At 43.1% G+C, this 17,280-nt stretch overlaps 1 protein-coding gene across 2 annotated transcripts; it reads right to left on the bottom strand.

Annotated features, from left to right (window-relative positions):
• Positions 1–1,012: 1,012 nt before the first annotated feature.
• On the bottom strand, positions 1,013–16,793 carry TEKT4 (tektin 4). Of its 2 annotated transcripts, none has more exons than XM_039349753.1 (6): positions 16,137–16,793; positions 13,167–13,237; positions 8,783–8,926; positions 6,165–6,387; positions 4,882–5,036; positions 1,013–1,385 (listed from the first exon to the last, which is right to left on the bottom strand). In XM_039349753.1, the coding sequence occupies exons 1-6, from the start codon at positions 16,668–16,670 to the stop codon at positions 1,169–1,171; spliced, it is 1,344 nt and encodes a 447-aa protein (XP_039205687.1). In that variant the 5' UTR covers positions 16,671–16,793; the 3' UTR covers positions 1,013–1,168. The 2 variants fall into 2 exon arrangements, with proteins under 2 accessions (XP_039205687.1, XP_039205688.1); XM_039349754.1 differs by lacking the exon at positions 16,137–16,793 and adding an exon at positions 15,234–16,048.
• Positions 16,794–17,280: the final 487 nt, after the last annotated feature.

Raw genomic sequence — 17,280 nt, 5'->3', positions numbered from 1 at the left:
TAGCATTTTTCAAAAAGATGGACGTTCCTGTCAATATTTCATTCATATGAGTACAAGTCTAACCATTGAAGTTAGAAACTTGATTATCTTCGCCAGCTTTGCTGAATCAGAAATCCTCCAAAGACATTGGATTTCTCTAACGCTTCAACTGTTTAAATCGAACAAAAATTGCCTAAATTTTAATATGGAGAGAATAAAGGACTTTATTTAAAGCAGTACTTTCATCCTGCTATTCTGCCCACAAGACCTGATGTGGGCCTCACTTGATCAGCAAACCTGAACTAAACTGAACTACAGGTAGTTCTCAACTTACAACCGCAACAAAGCCCAAAATTTCAGTTGCTAAGCAAGACATTTATTAAGTGGGGTTTCTTGTCACAGTTGTTAAGTTAGTCATCCGGATGTTAAGTGAACCTGGCTTCCTGTTAAGGTAATGATTTAAAAGCTAAGCAGCTGATGTAATGTTGGGAATGATTCAGCAGGGTCTGTGTCTCTTTAAGAGCCTTTGTATAAAAGGGAAGGCTCTCTCTTCTGTTTCCTGCTGTAACTGCTGTGTGTTGGAGCCTGCTATATTGACACGTGTGTGTATATTGTTCCTGATGTATGATATTGCATATAGTGTAAGATAAACCACCATTTAATATAGACCACTGCTTACGGTGTTTCCTGCTAGGTTATCTCAGTGCAATAAGACTGTGCATGCTCTGACACTTCCCCATGGACTTTGCTTGTCAGAAAGTTGCCAAAGTGATCACGTGACTCTGGGAAATCCCTTGCAGTTTGGCCACACAAGCTTTCCAAAGCGTCAGAAGGCGAGACAAGAAGGAATGGATGGGAGCTGATCAAAGAGAGAACCAACCTAGAACTAAGGAGAAATTTCTTGCCAGTGAGAACAATTCCTCATTTGTTAGGTGAGTTTTGCAAAATTGGGAATTGAAGTCCACGCCTCAGAAACCAGGTTGAGAATCACCGCATTCAACAAATAAATAAAAATTTGCAGCAACCAATTACCTTCCACAACAATGCTATATTTTAATTTATCCCAGAAGGGTTAAGAAGGGTTTACAAGACTAAAGGAGGACATCTTCAGCCACGAACAACATTTTTAGGAAAGCAGAACTTTCAGAAACCAAAACTGGTAGCTCACTTCATTTCCAGCGACAACATCTTACTGATAGCCTGCCAATTTCAGGATAGTTGGGTATCGGGTACGGTGGGCCATGCATTTCTGCCGGTCGATAAAAAGGCTGTTGGTTTTCACAGCGATCTCCTTCTCCAGATGCATCCGGCTGTCTTCCAGATTATGGAGGCTTTGCTCAGATTCCAGCAGTTTCTTCTTCAGAGATTCAATGGATTCGGTCAGTTCTTCCACTTCACTGATGAGCCTGAATGGAGGACAAAAGAGGAGAGCATGTTGGCAGTGTGGATTGAGATCTCCCCCCCATAGAGAATGAGAAGCTGGGGATGAAACTGGCCTGGAGATAACATTTTCCAGGAAATGTTCACCAATACATCTAAAACAGGAATGCAGATCTAGCTAAGCCATCTTAGCAAATGGACCTGTCTCACAGTGGTCTCAATCATTAAGAGAATAAGAGAATTCTTTATTGGCCAAGTGTGATTGGACACACAAGGACTTTGTCTCTGGTGCAGAAGCTCTCAGTGTACATACAAGCAGCCAGTGATAAATCATAATCATAAAATACAATCATCATAAATCATAAGATACAACACTCGGTGATAGTCATAGGATACTAAATAGATGCAATCAACATAAATCGTAATAGGTTACTAAATAAATGCAATTCAACATAAATCACAAGATACAAACAACAAGTGATAGTCATAAGAAGCTAAGGAAATAGGTCATAGGGAAATTGAGACGGATAAAAACATTTTCAATTTACAAAGAGAAATGGACATTTTTCTGACTGATTATAGGAATGGTAAGCCTGCTGCTTTCAGAGCAATTGACTTTATCCAGAGAAAAAGCAGATTAGAAAACTGCACCTAATTAAAAAACTTAATTGGGGTGATTCAGTAACAGTTTTGTTCCATACAGTATCAACTTTGTAAACTCTCAAGCTTCCTCTTTCCACTATGTATTCAAGATGGACAGCAATTAATATTTATATGTATTTATATGCAAGGGTGTAGGTGTGTGCATATGTCATATATATGTCATATAGCATGTCCATATGTGTGTTATGTGTGTGTACACTTTTGACGAATTTCATTTTTAATGTGTGTCAGTGTGCTCCCAGTAAAAAATGACAATAAAGGTTATCTATCTAATAAGCATTATGAATAGAATAGAATAGAATAGAATAGAATAGAATAGAATAGAATAGTTGGAAGGGACCTTGGAGGTCTTCTAGTCCAACCCCTGCTCAGACAGGAAATCCTATACCATTTCAGACAAATGGTTGTCCAATCTCTTCTTTAAAACTTCCAGTGTTGGAGCATTCACCGCTTCTGGAGGCAGGTTGTTCCACTGGTTAATTGTTCTGACTGTCAGGAAGTTTCTCCTTAGTTCTAGGTTGCTTCTCTCCTTGATCAGTTTCCATCCATTGCTTCTTGTCCTGCCTTCAGGCCAGTGGTTCTCAACCTTTTTAATGCCGCCACCCCGAACTGGTCATAAGTCGAGGACTACTCAACTGGTGCAGCACCGTTTGCAGAATGGGACTTTTGGCGAGCTCAGCAGGGCAGAGACAGCCTGGACAATTCCTATTGGCTTTTGAAAGCCAATAGAATTAGACTCTATTCAAGAGTCTCTTCTATTGGCTTTCAAAAGCCAATAGAATAAAAGAGAGTAGCACAGCTAAGGAAAAGGGGGGAAAATGGCGGACTGCGTTGTTTGGCGACCCCCGTGAAATGGTCATTTGACCCCAAATGGGGTCCCGACCCACAGGTGGAGAACCACTGCTTCAGGCGCTTTGCAGAATAGCTTGACTCCCTCTTCTTTGTGGCAGCCCCTGAGATATTGGAACACTATCCTGTCCCCCCTCATCCTTCTCTTCGTTAAACTAGACATTCCCAATTCCAGCAACCGTTCCTTATATGTTTTAGTCTACAGTCCCCTAATCATCTTTGTTGCTCTTCTCTGCTCTCTTTCTAGAGTCTCAGCATCTTTTTTACATTGTGGTGACCAAAACCGGATGCAGGATTCCAAGTGTGGCCTTACCAAGGCATTGTAGAGTGGCATTAACTCTTCATGTGATCTTGATTCTATCCCTGTGTTTGGAGGCATTTATCTTTTACAGATCCAAGATGTTAAATTATTTCATTCTTTAATGTTCCCCAAGGCTACCTAAAAGGGCCAAATCCTCCCTCTGTTTAAATCTCTGCTATCACAGCATCAATGACATCGTCCCGCCCTCCCATCGGTATTTGAAGACTCCAAATTATTTATTGTTTTTAAATCAGGAATTCCGGCTCCTCACTCACACACTCATATAAAACCACAAGAGAATTTTATACATTTGTGATTTGAATGGACAGAACGGCACAAAGTATTAGGAAACCAGCAATATTTGATGAGTGAAATGTCAAATGTCTCCAATTCACCTGGCAAAAACTCCTTTCTCTAGACCAGTGGTTCTCAACCTTTTTAATGCCGCGACCTCCAACCGGTCGTAAGTCGAGGACTACTCAACTGGTACAGCACCGTTTGCAGAATGGGACTTTTGGCGGGCTCAGCAGGGCAGAGACAGCCTGGACAATTCCTATTGGCTTTTGAAAGCCAATAGAATTAGACTCTGTTCAAGAGAGTCTATTCGATTGGCTTTCAAAAGCCAATAGAATAAAAGGGAGTAGCACAGCTAAGGAAAAGGGGGAAAAAATGGCGGACTGTGTTGTTTGGCGACCCCCGTGAAATGGTCATTCGACCCCAAATGGGGTCCCGACCCACAGGTTGAAAACCACTGCTCTAGACATTTAAGAGGAGAATTAACTTGAGTTGCCAGAACATACAACTTAATGATTGTTTTTATAACATAAAGAGGTAAGATTCAGAAATTCTGGCACTCTAAAGAATTTCCACTTGCATCTTAAAAGACTGAAAGAACGATTATGTCTGCTCCTTGGATTAATTTCAGTCCTTTGATTTTATGGTATTGTGGAGGAGAAACACGTACTGCAAAAGCATTCAACAAAAACTAATCAAGGAGAAAAGCAACCTAGAAATAAGGAGAACTTTCCTAATGGTGAGAACAATCAACCTGTAAGGACCCACCCCACTTTGCATCTTAAGAAGACAGAACTCTTGGAATAATTCTTCCATCCTTTATTAAGAGAAAATGGTTGCAGGCGTTCTAGACAGGACTTGGGGTCCAAGCTCTCCCATTCGAGGTTTTAAGGGGTTCCCCAGTAGCTCCACCCAATCACCCCCTTCTTCCAGCGACAGTCTCAGGCATTACACTCCCACCCCCTTTTCCTTACTGCCGGCTGGAGGGAGACTTCAGAGAGGAGTACATGAAAGGTACTAGCCCCATTGTTATGGTTAGTCCTTTTGGTGATACACACATCCAGTTCCTTTGAAGTTGTACCGAAGGAAGTGAGAGCCATAAAGCCCCTTTGTTCACCCCCTTCCCTTCCTCGTATGACAGAATCCATAGAAGGCAGAAATGGGGTTTTCTATAATTGATAACTAGAGATGAAATATAATTGGATTCTGACACAACCAGTGGAACAGCTTTGCCTCCAGAAGCTGTGAACGTTCCAACACTGGGACCTTTCAAGAAGAGACTGGACAATTATTTATCTGAAATGATAGGGGGTTGGACTAGAAGATCTCCAAGGTCTCTTTCAACTCTGTTATTCTGTTATTCATCATCATCATCATCATCATCAGTTAAATTAATCTAGCGCCCAATGACTTACCTGAACTGGGCGGCATCTCTGCACAGATCCACGTTGGGCCTAAAGGAGCGATCATAAAGCCTAGTCTGGGCTACTTTGAGGGGTGCTTCTTTGTCCTTAATAGCTTGCTTCAGTGCCTGAATGTTGTGCTCCTGGTGCCCAATCTCCTGGAGGGTCTGTTCAAAGAGGAGATTAAAGATAGCAGTTTTTTAAAAATAAATAAATAATCAGTAACTGACCACCAATGGTGCATGGACTGGCAACAATTTGCAAAGAATTGAATCAAGGTATGTGGAGGCTGAGAATCAACTCTTCCCAAGAAGATATCCTAGATGTTTCAGAGGAAACTCTAGCAGGCATCTGATGTAGCAAAAGGCCTCTGTTGATGCAGGCTAAGTTCTGCATCAGATGAGAAGAATTCTAGACCATGCAAAACAACTCTGGTTTTGTTTCAACAACTCTTGAAGTTGAAATTGACTGATTGATTGAATTTTTTTTTTTTTTTTGCACACGGCGGCAGAGGCCTAAAGCGAAAAGGTTTTATAAAACCCAGCTGAAGGCCTAGGACTGGGGCAACGGTGCGCATGCCCACAGAGAGGGCTCTGAGTGCCACCTCTGGCACCCGTGCCATAGGTTCGCCACCACTGCTCTATTCTATTCTACTTTACAATTTAGTATCAAAAAACTGGTGGCATACACAGAGATTAAGAACTGGACTTTCATGAAGAGAATTCAAAAGCCTTCATTTCACTGGCTGAACACTTTTTTTCTATGTTCAAGATGAAAACAATTTCTTCTTGATTTATGAAGATACTGGTGAATTTCATTACAGTCTCATAAACAGGCTGAAATTCACACCTCATCTATAAAATGTCAAAGTCATTTGGAAAAGCTTCTTACACTGACTGAGCTTCTAGAAAGACAAACTTCTGGCATCTCTCTGGCTAAAAGTTTCACAGAGGCTAAAGGGCATCTTAAACAATTTCAAATAAAGATGAAGGCAAAAATGGCTTCCCTGTCTGAAAGCAGCCCCCTTCTAAAGCCCGCAGCTGAAGGTCAACTGAATTTGTTGTACAAAGGAGGATCAACCAGACCCCCCCTCCTTGGTTTGATCCTCCATGACTACTTCTCAAACCACATGATACATGTCTGCAATTTTCCCACTCCTTTCCCTCCCCCCAAAAAATGCTTATGGGCTTCACCCAAACTCTCCTTCCCATTCTTTAAAAGGTGCTCCCACGTTTTCTCAAGAGCTGGACTTCCAGCATCAACAGTGGGGAGAAGCAAAGGACGTGGGCCCCTACTTTTCGTAAGCTGTGCTCCAGCTTGTGCTTGGCATCCTCCAGCTCCTCACAGCGCTTGGCAAAGGCCTGGTTCACCACGTCACACTGCAGGCGCAGGTCCTCGGCTGTGTCATGGAGGATGTTGTCAACCAGGGCACGGAGGTTGACGGATGCCAACCTTTCTCGCTCAGCCCGGTAGATGTTGTCGTGGCTGTGCTTGGCCCACGTCTCTGGGGTGGAAGCACTGCAGGGAAGATGCAGATGGGAGCGGGGGGGAGGGGAGGACATAAATCATATGGAACTTTAATGCTGTAACCTAAATTTACAGGACAGTCTTCATTTCTATAGAACACATCTCAAAAGAAATGTAGAAAGGTGGCAGTAGAATGGAATGGTATAGGGTTGGACTAGAAGATCTCCAAAGTCCCTTCCAACTCTGCTATTCTATTCTATTCTATTCTATTCTATTCTATTCTATTCTATTCTATTCTATTCTATTCTAATTCCTATTCTATTCTATTCTATTTCCTATTCTATTCTAGTCCAGTCCATATTTTCTATTCTATTCTAATTCCTATTCTAGTCCAGTCCATATTTTCTATTCTATTCTATTCTATTCTAATTCCTATTCTATTCTATTCTATTCTATTTCCTATTCTTTTCTAGCCCAGTCCATATTTTCTTTTCTTTTCTATTCTATTCTATTCTATTCTATTCTATTCTATTCTAATTCCTATTCTATTCTAATTCCTATTCCTATTCCTATTCTATTCTATTCTATTCTATTCTATTCTATTCTATTCTATTCTATTCTATTCTATTCTATTCTCCAGTCCACTCTATTCTACTCTACTCTACTCTACTCTACACTCCACTCCACTCCACTCCACTCATATTTGACAAAAGTATGGAAAGGTGGGCCTTTCACGAGAATCAGGGTCAAACCCACTTCATCATGAAGCTCACTGGTCAGCCCCCCCCACGCATCTCTTGATTAATTGATTATATGCCATCAAGTCAGTTCAACTCCAACCATATAGATGGATTCTCCTCTCTTAGCTATACTATTAAGGATTGTTGCCCTGATGCCAACAGAAGAAGAGAACCACGATACTGTCTGAAGCTACCCGGAGTGATGATGGGAATGTCAAGATGGACTTACAGAATATATTGTTCAAGGTGATAAAGAGCACCACTCCCTTTCTTGGGTTGAGTTCAAAGCTTAGTCTTCTTAGCAACAGGGCCAATGGAAATGGCCATACCAGTGCGGCCCAGACTGCAGGAATTTGGCCTAAAATCTAGAATTCCATGAAAAAAGCCACTTTTCTCTTTCAAACAAAGGTTGAAAGGGGACAGATACCATGGCAATGTGCAAACGCACAGATAGGGAAAGGAGTCCAGGCCCTAATCAAACACAATCACAACAGTCAAGCGAAAAGCACCTTGAGGAAAAGGCAACATATCAAAACAAAGAGTAAGAGGACCAGTACAATAACAATTTGGAGCTGGGAAAGAGGCAGAAGGAGGTTCTGAAATTGCAGCAGCATCAGTATGAAGAAAAATAAAGAATTTGGGGCTTCCGTTTTTTTTTTTCTTCTTCTTCATTTAGCAAAGCAATAGAGAAGACGCCGGGTCTTGGTGGCAGAAAGAACCAATCTATCAAATCTTAATTCACATAAAAATGTATGTCCTGTGCTTCGTAGAAGGAGCTAAAATTAAAAATTGGTACATAGGGAGAAAGATCTGGGGGTTCTGGCAGACCAGAGAGATTCAGGGTGAGCTAGTAATGTGCTGCAGGTGCCAAAAAAGCCAATACACAAATGTTATGGGAGAGAAACTATAAATTAACAATGTCAACTTCATACAAAGAAAATTTGTATAAAATGTTTTATAGATGGCACCTTCCACCAGCAAGATTAGCAAAAATGTTTAAAAATATGTCAGATAGATGTTGGAAATGTAAACATAACATAGGCACGTATTATCACATTTGGTGGACATGTGGGAAGGCAAAGGCCTATTGGAAAAATATACATATGTGGTTAGAAAAAATATTGGGCGAACAAGTGGATTTTAAACCTGATTTTTTTCTACTAGGCATTATGCCTGAAAAGACTAATAAGCAGAAACTATATTTAATTCTACACATCACTACAGCAGCGAGAATAATTTTTGCACAGTACTGGAAGAATGAAGGATTGCCATCAGAGGAAGAAATAATCAGGAAAATATTGGAATGTACAGAGATGGACAGATTAACTATGAGGTTGAAAGATAAAGAAGATACAGACTACTATCAAATTTGGAATTTATTTTATTCTTGGTTAGAGAAGAGAATGAAGGATTAGGAATTGAACGTGTATTAGCATAGCAATTCCAAACAACTTGTTGATTGGAAAAATTAACATACGTTGATGAAAAAAAATTGATAAAATTTTTATTAAAAAAAAAAAAAGCCAATACAGTTTTGGACTGCATCAATTAGACTAGAGCAGGGGTAGGCTGACTCAGGAATTCTGGGAGTTGAAGATCTTGAGTCATAAAAGAGCCGAGGTTGCCTACCCCTGGACTAGAGAATTTTGCCCCAACAATGCTTCCTTGGGGATCCTGGTTTATCCCCAACAAGGACTTGGTCTTACCTGTCCTCAAACTTGGAGGAGCTGGGATGGAACTGAATGTTGGTGCTCTGGTTGCTGTATCGCCCGCATTTCTCGTCAATGTTGTAGGTTTCGACCTTGTCAGACCAATCCATCTCGCAGACCTGCTTGTGGTCCCGATTTAACCTGCAGGGGGGGAGGGACCACAAAGTTTAGTGCCCAGTCCTGGTTGAAAGTGAGGTGGGCCCCTACCCTGCTGGCCTTCCACGAAGGTGTAAAAACGTGCCTCCCTAGCTGTACTCAGGGCACGCAGAGGAACACGTAGCCCTGGGGCTAGTTGGTGCCCTGAAAGCCCCACCACCACCATTGGTTGGTTTGTTTGTTTAGCAGTAGCAATAGCACTTAGATTTATATGCTGCTTCCCAGCGCTTTACAGCCCTCGCTAAGCGGTTTACAGAGTCAGCCTATTGCACCCCCAACAATCTGCGTCCTTCTTTTACCAACCTCGGAAGGACGGAAGGCTGAGTCCACCTTGAGCCGGTCAGGATCGAACTGCTGGTGGTGGGCAGTGAGTTAGCTGCAGTGCTGCGTTCTTGCCACTGCACCACCAGGGCTCTTTGTTTATTTATTTAATTAATTAATTAAAGAGCAGGGGCAATTTTTAATCCCCTTAAATACAGGTAGTACGGCAGTTAGTCACTTAGTCAGTCACTCAGTCAGTCAGTTGTAACTTAAAGTTTTTTCTGCTACTCAGAATAACAGAAAAATGTGTTACTGGGCATATTAACAGCAGCCCAGGCAGTCCTCAAGTTACGACCACAATTGGGCTCACATTTTTTTGCTGCTAAGTGAAACGTTTATTGTGAATTTTGCCCCATTTGACAACCTGTCTTGCCACAGTTGCTAAGTGAATCACTGCCATTGTTCAGTTAGTAACATGGTTGTTAAGTGAATCTGAATTCCCCCTTGTGGTTTGGCTTGTCGGAAGGTCGCAAATGGGGATCACGTGAGCCTCCCGGGGACAGTGCGACCGTCCTAAATACGAGTCAGTTGCCAAGCGTCTGAATTTTGATCACATGCTGCAACGGTCTTAAGTGTGAAAAATGGTCATAAGCCACGTATTTTAATCCTTTTCATTAGGATTAGGGCTACCCTCATATAGCCAAGGAAGTAACTCCGGGAACTCTTGATCCATCATTCTCTCTCTCTGCTCAGCCTACCTCACAGGACTGTTGTCTGGAAAAATGGAAATCTTGTATAGTACTGCACTTACATAGAAGCAGATCCCAAATAAAGATGTCAAAATGCTAATAAATAATGATAGGATTTCTGGAAATTAGTTTTGTTTTCATAGGACACATTTGAAAACTGAAAACATTCCTAAACCTGACTTTCCATTAATTTCAGAATAGCTTTCCGTGTTGTTGTTTTTTAAACCTATTTTGTATTTCCAGAGCACCACCAGCTTTCAAACAGGGACGTGATGAAATACTTCTTGTTTCTACGTGTCACCTGGGGGCAATTTAAACTGAAAAATAAGAAAGCTTGATGTCACGCTAAGAACATCTCAAGAATGCAATTAAAAATAATTGCAATATAATTTGAGAGATCATCTCTCTCCAGTCATTCCAAGTACATGACAATCACCTGTAAGAATTAAAGAGTTATGAATTTTGTAAAGAATTTAAGAGCTGCCAGGCAATGCAAGCGCAGACCAGGAAATAGTGTAAGGGACTTAGAAAACGGTTATTTTGGTTGTTGTGCAATTATTATTTTTTTTTAAAAAATCTGTAATTTACAAAAATACAGATCCATAAAATAACACAGAATCCAAGAATGCAGAAAATATAAGTTTGTGATTCAAGGCTTTTGCCTGTCTTTTATTATTCATAATCCTAAATAATTTAACCTGCATTCAGATCTACAGACTCTTTTTGTTTTTCCTGTATTTGGCTACAAAAATAAAGCACAGGGGACATTTTAAAACAAAAACAAAAACACACAGGCTCTACTCTCTGATTTACCGTATTCTGACTACAATTTTTTGAAAGTCAGCCCGATTTATCCTATAACTTCGACAACATGAGTGCCTGTCTCCTTGTTTCCTATATTATACCGCCATCTGGTGGAAGAACAGGAAATGAACCCAAAAAAATCACTAACTTTTTCTTGAATAAAAACACGAAAATTAGTGAGTTTGTTTCTCAACCGTCAATTTTCTTCCTGGCAAAAGAGATTTCTTTGTTTCCACCCCCACCACCCCCCAAGCATGCTAGCCTATTGCTGTTGTTAGTATTTCTAAGTTGGCTTTCTTGGAGGTAGTAAATGAGATAACCCCTGGTGTTCTTGTTTATTTTTTTTTAATGCCTTACAGGTAGTCCTGGACTTACGAACACAATTGAGTTCAAAATATCTGTTGTTAAGTGAGATACTTGTTAAGTGAGTTTTGCCCCCATTTTATGACTTTTCTTGCCACCGTTAAGTGAGTCGCTGCATTTGATAAGTTAGTAACACGCTGTAAAGTGAGTCTGGCTTGTTAAATTGTCAAATCGTGGGACATCTTAGTGCGGTAAGTGAACTAAGCCAAGGATTTTGCGTCCTATGCCAGCCAGTTTGTTTCATTTTGACACTGGCATTATAACAGCAACCATGACAATCTAAAGTATGGATCCTAAACAGGATTTATGATCATTCGGTTAACAACCATCTGAGGTTATGACAATATTGAAAAAAGTGGCTTTTCCCCACATACATAAAAGAGTCGTAATGTCACAGTTGATAGAATGCAGTATGGCAAGCTAACTCTGCCAACTGCCAGTAGTTCGATCCTGACTGACTCAGGGTTGACTCAGCCTTCCATCTGTTGGTAAAATGAGAAACCCAGATTGTTGGGGGTGATAGGCTGAATCTGTAAACTGCTCAGAGAGAGCTGTAAAGCACTATGAAGCAGTATATTTCTGATTGCTATTGCTATTCTGTTCTATTACTATAGTGGTGCAGTGGTCAGAATGCAGTATTGCAGGCTAATTCTACCAACTGCCAGTAGTTCGATCCTGACAGGCTCAAGGTTGACTCAACTTTCCATCCTTCCAAGGCCAGTAAAAGGAGGGCCTTGGAATGTGCTGACTCTGTAAGCTGCTTAGAGAGGGCTGTGAAGCACTGTGAAGCGGTATATAAGTCTAGATCAGTGGTTCTCAACCTGTGGGTTGGGACCCCATTTGGGGTCGAACGACCATTTCACGGGGGTCGCCAAACAAGGCTGTCCGCCATTTTTCCCCCTTTTCTTTGGCCACGCCCCTGGCACCTGGTTGGGGGGTCACCACAACATGGGAAACTGTATTATGGGGTCATGGCATTAGAAAGGTTGAGAACCACTGGTCTAGGTGCTAATGCTATTGCTAAAATTGTCGCCCTATATACCCATGGCCACATAATCAAAATTTGGGCTCTTGGCAACTGGCATTTATACACAAAGGCTTCAGAACCCCAGAATCATATCATCACCATTTGTGACCTTCCCAACTGGTATCCAACAAGCAGACTCAATGAGGGGTGCAGGATTCGCTTAACAACGGCATGACCGTGGCATTACTTAACAACCGTGGTAGCTTACTTAAAGACTGCTGCAAAAAATGAAAACCTGGAAATATAAAATTGTAAAATGAATGACCGCCTCCCTCAGCAATGCAAGTTCCAATCCCGATTGTGATTGTAAGTTGAGATTACCTGTATTTTCAATCACGCTTTTTTAAAAAAAAAAAAGAGCTTGGCAAAGGGTGGCAGGACCAGAGGTTCATCCAAACAAAATCAGACACGGCCTTGTTTAGTTGTGCAAAGTTGTGCAAAGAGGTTGGGAACCAGGGAGGCAAAGATGCAGAAGGTAAGTTGCATCTCTGGACTTCATTTGAGAAAGAGGATCCTCAGGTCAATTTAGGGCCGGGGTAGGCAACCTTGGCTCTTTTATGACTCGTGGACTTCAACTCCCAGAATTCCTGAGCCAGCTTGGGGAAACTATGGCCACTTCATGACTCTTGGACTTCAATTCCCGGAATTCCTGAGCCAGCATGGGGGAACTAAGGCCCCCTCATGACTCGTGGACTTCAACTCCCAGAATTCCTGAGCTAGCATGGGGGAACTATGCCCCCCTCATGACTCATGGACTTCAACTCCCAGAATTCCTGAGGCAGCATGGGGGAACTACGGCCCCCTCATGACTCGTGGACTTCAGCTCCCAGAATTCCTGAGCCAGCATGGCTCAGCTTGGAAACCTCTCCCTTTCACCTCAGTGTGGCTGGCTCAGGAATTCTGGGAGTTGGAGTCCATGAGTCATAAAAGAGCCAAGGTTGCCTACCCCTGGTTTAGGGCATGTGACACCCCACCAAAACTTAGAAGCTGGTCATCCCCAGATACTGAAAAGAGGCCTTACTGCATCTGATTAACAGCTTGCTTCACTGTCCTTTTCAGGAGCTCTTGGATGTTTCGGATGAGCTCCGTTTCCTAAATGAAAGTGGTAAAAACATTAGTATCAGGAGGCAAGGAAGGGCAGCCTTTAAAACGATGGCCCCACTTTCCATTTGTTCAGAACTGTCTGCCTGTTGTGGGTTTCAAAGCAGAAGCAAAATACATCACTAGGCAGAGCGTTTTGTTTAAAAGGGTCCGTTTTTTAAAAAAAATTCATAGGCAAGTTCCTAGCCCTCATGGTTGCAAACCTACTGGCAATCAGGATCTAACAGCAAAATCTCCTGACTAGGAGAGGTTAGGATCAAGGATATTCTGTTCCCTGATTAGAGCTTTTTACAGGAGCTGAATCTTCCTGTCACACTGGGTGCCCCCCTCCCAGAACTGCCTTCCTTTTGAAAATAACCGCTTCCCATCTGGAATACGGCCTTGACTCGGTTTCCTTTCTGCAGCCTCCCTAGGAATCATAGAAATGTTCTGCAACTAAAGCATCTGGGTTCAGTACTAGCACTGGTTTGCATTTTAGAAACAGAGCAGGTTTGGGGTCTTGATGGGGGGGGGGGAGAGGGGCCTTAGAATACGGGATATTAAACTGGGGGCGGCAGGATGGAGCAGGAGAATTCCCAAGATGGATAATGAACCTTTGGAAGGGAAACAGACCCAACATTTGACTAAGGGAGGCTGATCAACTTGCAAGGCCCAATTGTCTCCTCTCTCTGTATTTCTGGCCGCAAAGACCCCAGAGCCCCCTCCCCGCTCCAAATGAGGGGGGTGGGTCTGATATTTGTGGACTTCTTCCTCATTTTGGGGTTGGGAAAGCTCAAGTTGAAATGGGAGGGTTATCTTTTGTAGAGACTTAAAACATACTCAGCATCCCTTTAAAAAGACAACGCTAAAAAGGGGTATTTATTTTTTCCCATCTTGGAGAACAAGACCAAAGAACCAAAGGGATGCCTCCCCAATCCCCAAAGGAGGGTACAATGGGATCCCCACTTGGGAAAGGAAGCTGCGTCTGTTGCACCGTCTGTTGCACCATCGGCTGATCTGTGCAGGAGCAAGCGAGGAGGGAGAGCTCTCCCTTGATGGACAAGGCTGTCCGGGGAAGGGCCAAGCAGGCAGCTGTCAATCCACAGCTCACACCTTCAGCCACACAACCAGGAGCCTCCACAAGACCTGGTCAAAAAAGTCAACATGGCAGTCATGACAGTGCAATCAAAGCATTGCAAATAAGGCCAGATGGGCAGCATACAAGATAGATAGATAGATAGATAGATAGATAGATAGATAGATAGATAGATAGATAGATAGATAGATGGATGGATGGATGGATGGATGGATGGATGGATGGATGGATGGATGGATGGATGGATGGATGGATGGATGGATGATAGGATAGATAGATAGATAGATAGATAGATAGATAGATAGATGGATGAATGGATGGATGGATGGATGGATGGATGGATGGATGGATGGATGGATGGATGGATGGATGGATAGATGATAGGATAGATGGATGGATGGATGGATAGATAGATGGATGGATGGATAGATAGATAGATGGATGGATGGATGGATGGATAGATGATAGGATAGATGGATGGATGGATGGATAGATAGATGGATGGATGGATAGATAGATAGATAGATAGATAGATAGATAGATAGATAGATAGATAGATAGATAGGATAGATGGATGGATGGATAGATAGACAGACAGACAGACAGACAGTGGATGGATGATAGATAGATAGATAGATAGATAGATAGATAGATAGATAGATAGATAGATAGATAGATAGATATGGATAAGTGGATGATGGATACTGGGTGGAGTTTAAAATGCATTGTTGTGGCCACCATATTGATTATTTTGACCACACTCTGTGGACCTACCTACGTCAGTTGTTTGGCGCTCAGAACCAAGCTACCTTCTTTGCAACCGTTTCCTGCAGAGATCACTCACAAGGACATCTGGCTGTTCTCCTTCCCTGGTCCAAAGGCCATTTGGAAGTTCAAAGGTGACTTTCTCACCTCTTTGAACCGCTGCTGACTTGTCTTATTCATGATGGGTGGAATTTCCAGAGGGAGTACTTCTGGTTTAATCATTCCAATTTTATCCTATCCCCAAGAGAAGCAGGCTGGCTCGTTCCCCAAAGCACCAGTCCAGCAAAGGAGCAGTTATGTTTTGATTATGAGGTCGGATATAAGCTGCTCCCATCACATAGTGAGTCTCTAAGCCTTTTTGAAAAAAAAAATGCATATATGTAAAAATCCACAGGTTTCCTAGCTAATTTTTACGGGCAAGGTGGAAAACAAGATGTATTCACGAATGATCTCATTCAAGAGCATCAAGCCATATTCCTGGATGGCGTCATTTGTGAATGCATCTTGTAGCAAGCTCACTTCCAACTTTACTTCCACATGGCTAAATATGGTGCAAAGCAAATGAGGTATTTAGTTGTGCTGCATTGAGTCCATCTAGGTCAGAGGTAGGCCACCCTGGCTCTTTTATGACTCGTGGACTTAAACTCCCAGAATTCCTGAGTCCACGAGTCATAAAAGAACCAAGGTTGCTAGCCCTGATCTAGGTCAACATTGCTTATTCTGCCTGGATGCATTGTGCTAGGTGACATTGGTTTTGATCACAACTTGTTGCATAGGCTCCATCTGCCTTGGGTTCACACCATCCTTCAAGCCATAATGTGATCCCAGGCTAGTAGTTGTTTTGTGTGAACCTGACTGTGGGCCGGTTTGGGTTCTCCAGGGTTTCAGACAAATGATCTTTTGTAGTTTGACTGGAGACACCAGAGTAGAAACTGGGGACGTTTTGTGCTGCCAAAGAGAACCTCCAGTCTCAGCTCAAGTTCTTCCCTGACTCCAAAAACGTGCAAACAGCCCTGCACCTGGGCAACATTTATGCAGGAAATGCCTTACCTTGAGCAGCTCTACCTCCACCTGGTCCCTCACCAGGTCAGGATGTTGCCGACGCTCCCGGCACTGCAGGTTGTCTGTGGCAATGCTGTAGGGGAGCTCGGTGGCGTCAATGGCTCGCTCCAGCCGCAGCTTCTGAGCTGCTAGCTGGTCAGTCTCAGCCACCAGGTCCTCAATCTCCCTCTGGAGCTCCGACTTCCAGAAGTGGATGTCCTGGAGCCGCTGGCCCACCTTAGCCGTGGAGTCCTCCTGGGTGCGCTGGGACAACTCAGCCGTGTAATTGGCCAGGTTCTGGGACTCGTGGCGGCAGCGCTCAGAGTGGTCGCGGTCGGCAAAGGCCTCATGGTATTGGGTGTAGTTATTCTGGTGCCATTCTTCGGGCAGGAACTTGGCCGTGCGGAAGCCAGCTGTGGCCAAGCCGCTGGATGAATCGGGACCAGTGTTCAGAGCCGGCTCGTAAACCTTCATGGGGAGCTCAGAGACAGGGACGCACTGCGGAGCAGGCTCCTTGGTGAGAAGCACGGCAGGCTGAGACATGACTCGGGTGGCAGCTTTGCCAGGCCAGGAAATTCCACGGCTCACTCAGGGGCCTCGGGGATGCTCGGCTGCCACAAAAGTTGCTCTGATCAGCGTCTTCCTGTTGCTATGGGCAACACTCCTGGCCAATGAGCAAGCTGATCTCTGCTGCAAGGAAACGGACCAGCCTTTGAACTTTGGTGTTCTCTTGTTGCCCGGGCGACAAGCCAATGAACTGCAGGGGAAGTCACAACACAGGTGACATAATCCCTCTTCACCCAGAGAGTTGGAAAGGATGGGAGTGCACAAGAGTGCACACACACACTCACACCGAGCCCCCAAGGGGTGTGGCAAGAAACTGGGGCACTAGGGCAACCAAGCTGTGCCTTGTCATGATAAAAATAATTGCACAGTGATAAAGTAAATGTAGACATTGACCTGATTGTACTGAAAACTAAAGAAGAATAACAAGGGCATCCTTCATCCACACTGCCCTTTAAAGGGAATGTAATGTTATTACAATAATAATACACCCTCAAGGCCAGAACTGAAAAATCATCAGACGATTCAAAGTTGAGATTGTGCAAAAAAAACAGAGGAAACAGATCACTCAGCTCATGCAAGAAGATTG

The sequence above is a fragment of the Crotalus tigris genome, unplaced genomic scaffold (assembly GCF_016545835.1).
Source record: "Crotalus tigris isolate CLP2741 ecotype Arizona unplaced genomic scaffold, ASM1654583v1 scf7180000018301.7375997, whole genome shotgun sequence".
Lineage (NCBI taxonomy): Eukaryota > Metazoa > Chordata > Lepidosauria > Squamata > Viperidae > Crotalus > Crotalus tigris.
The sequence above is the reverse complement of the archived record's forward strand: the minus strand, read 5'-3'. Positions and strand labels throughout refer to the sequence as shown.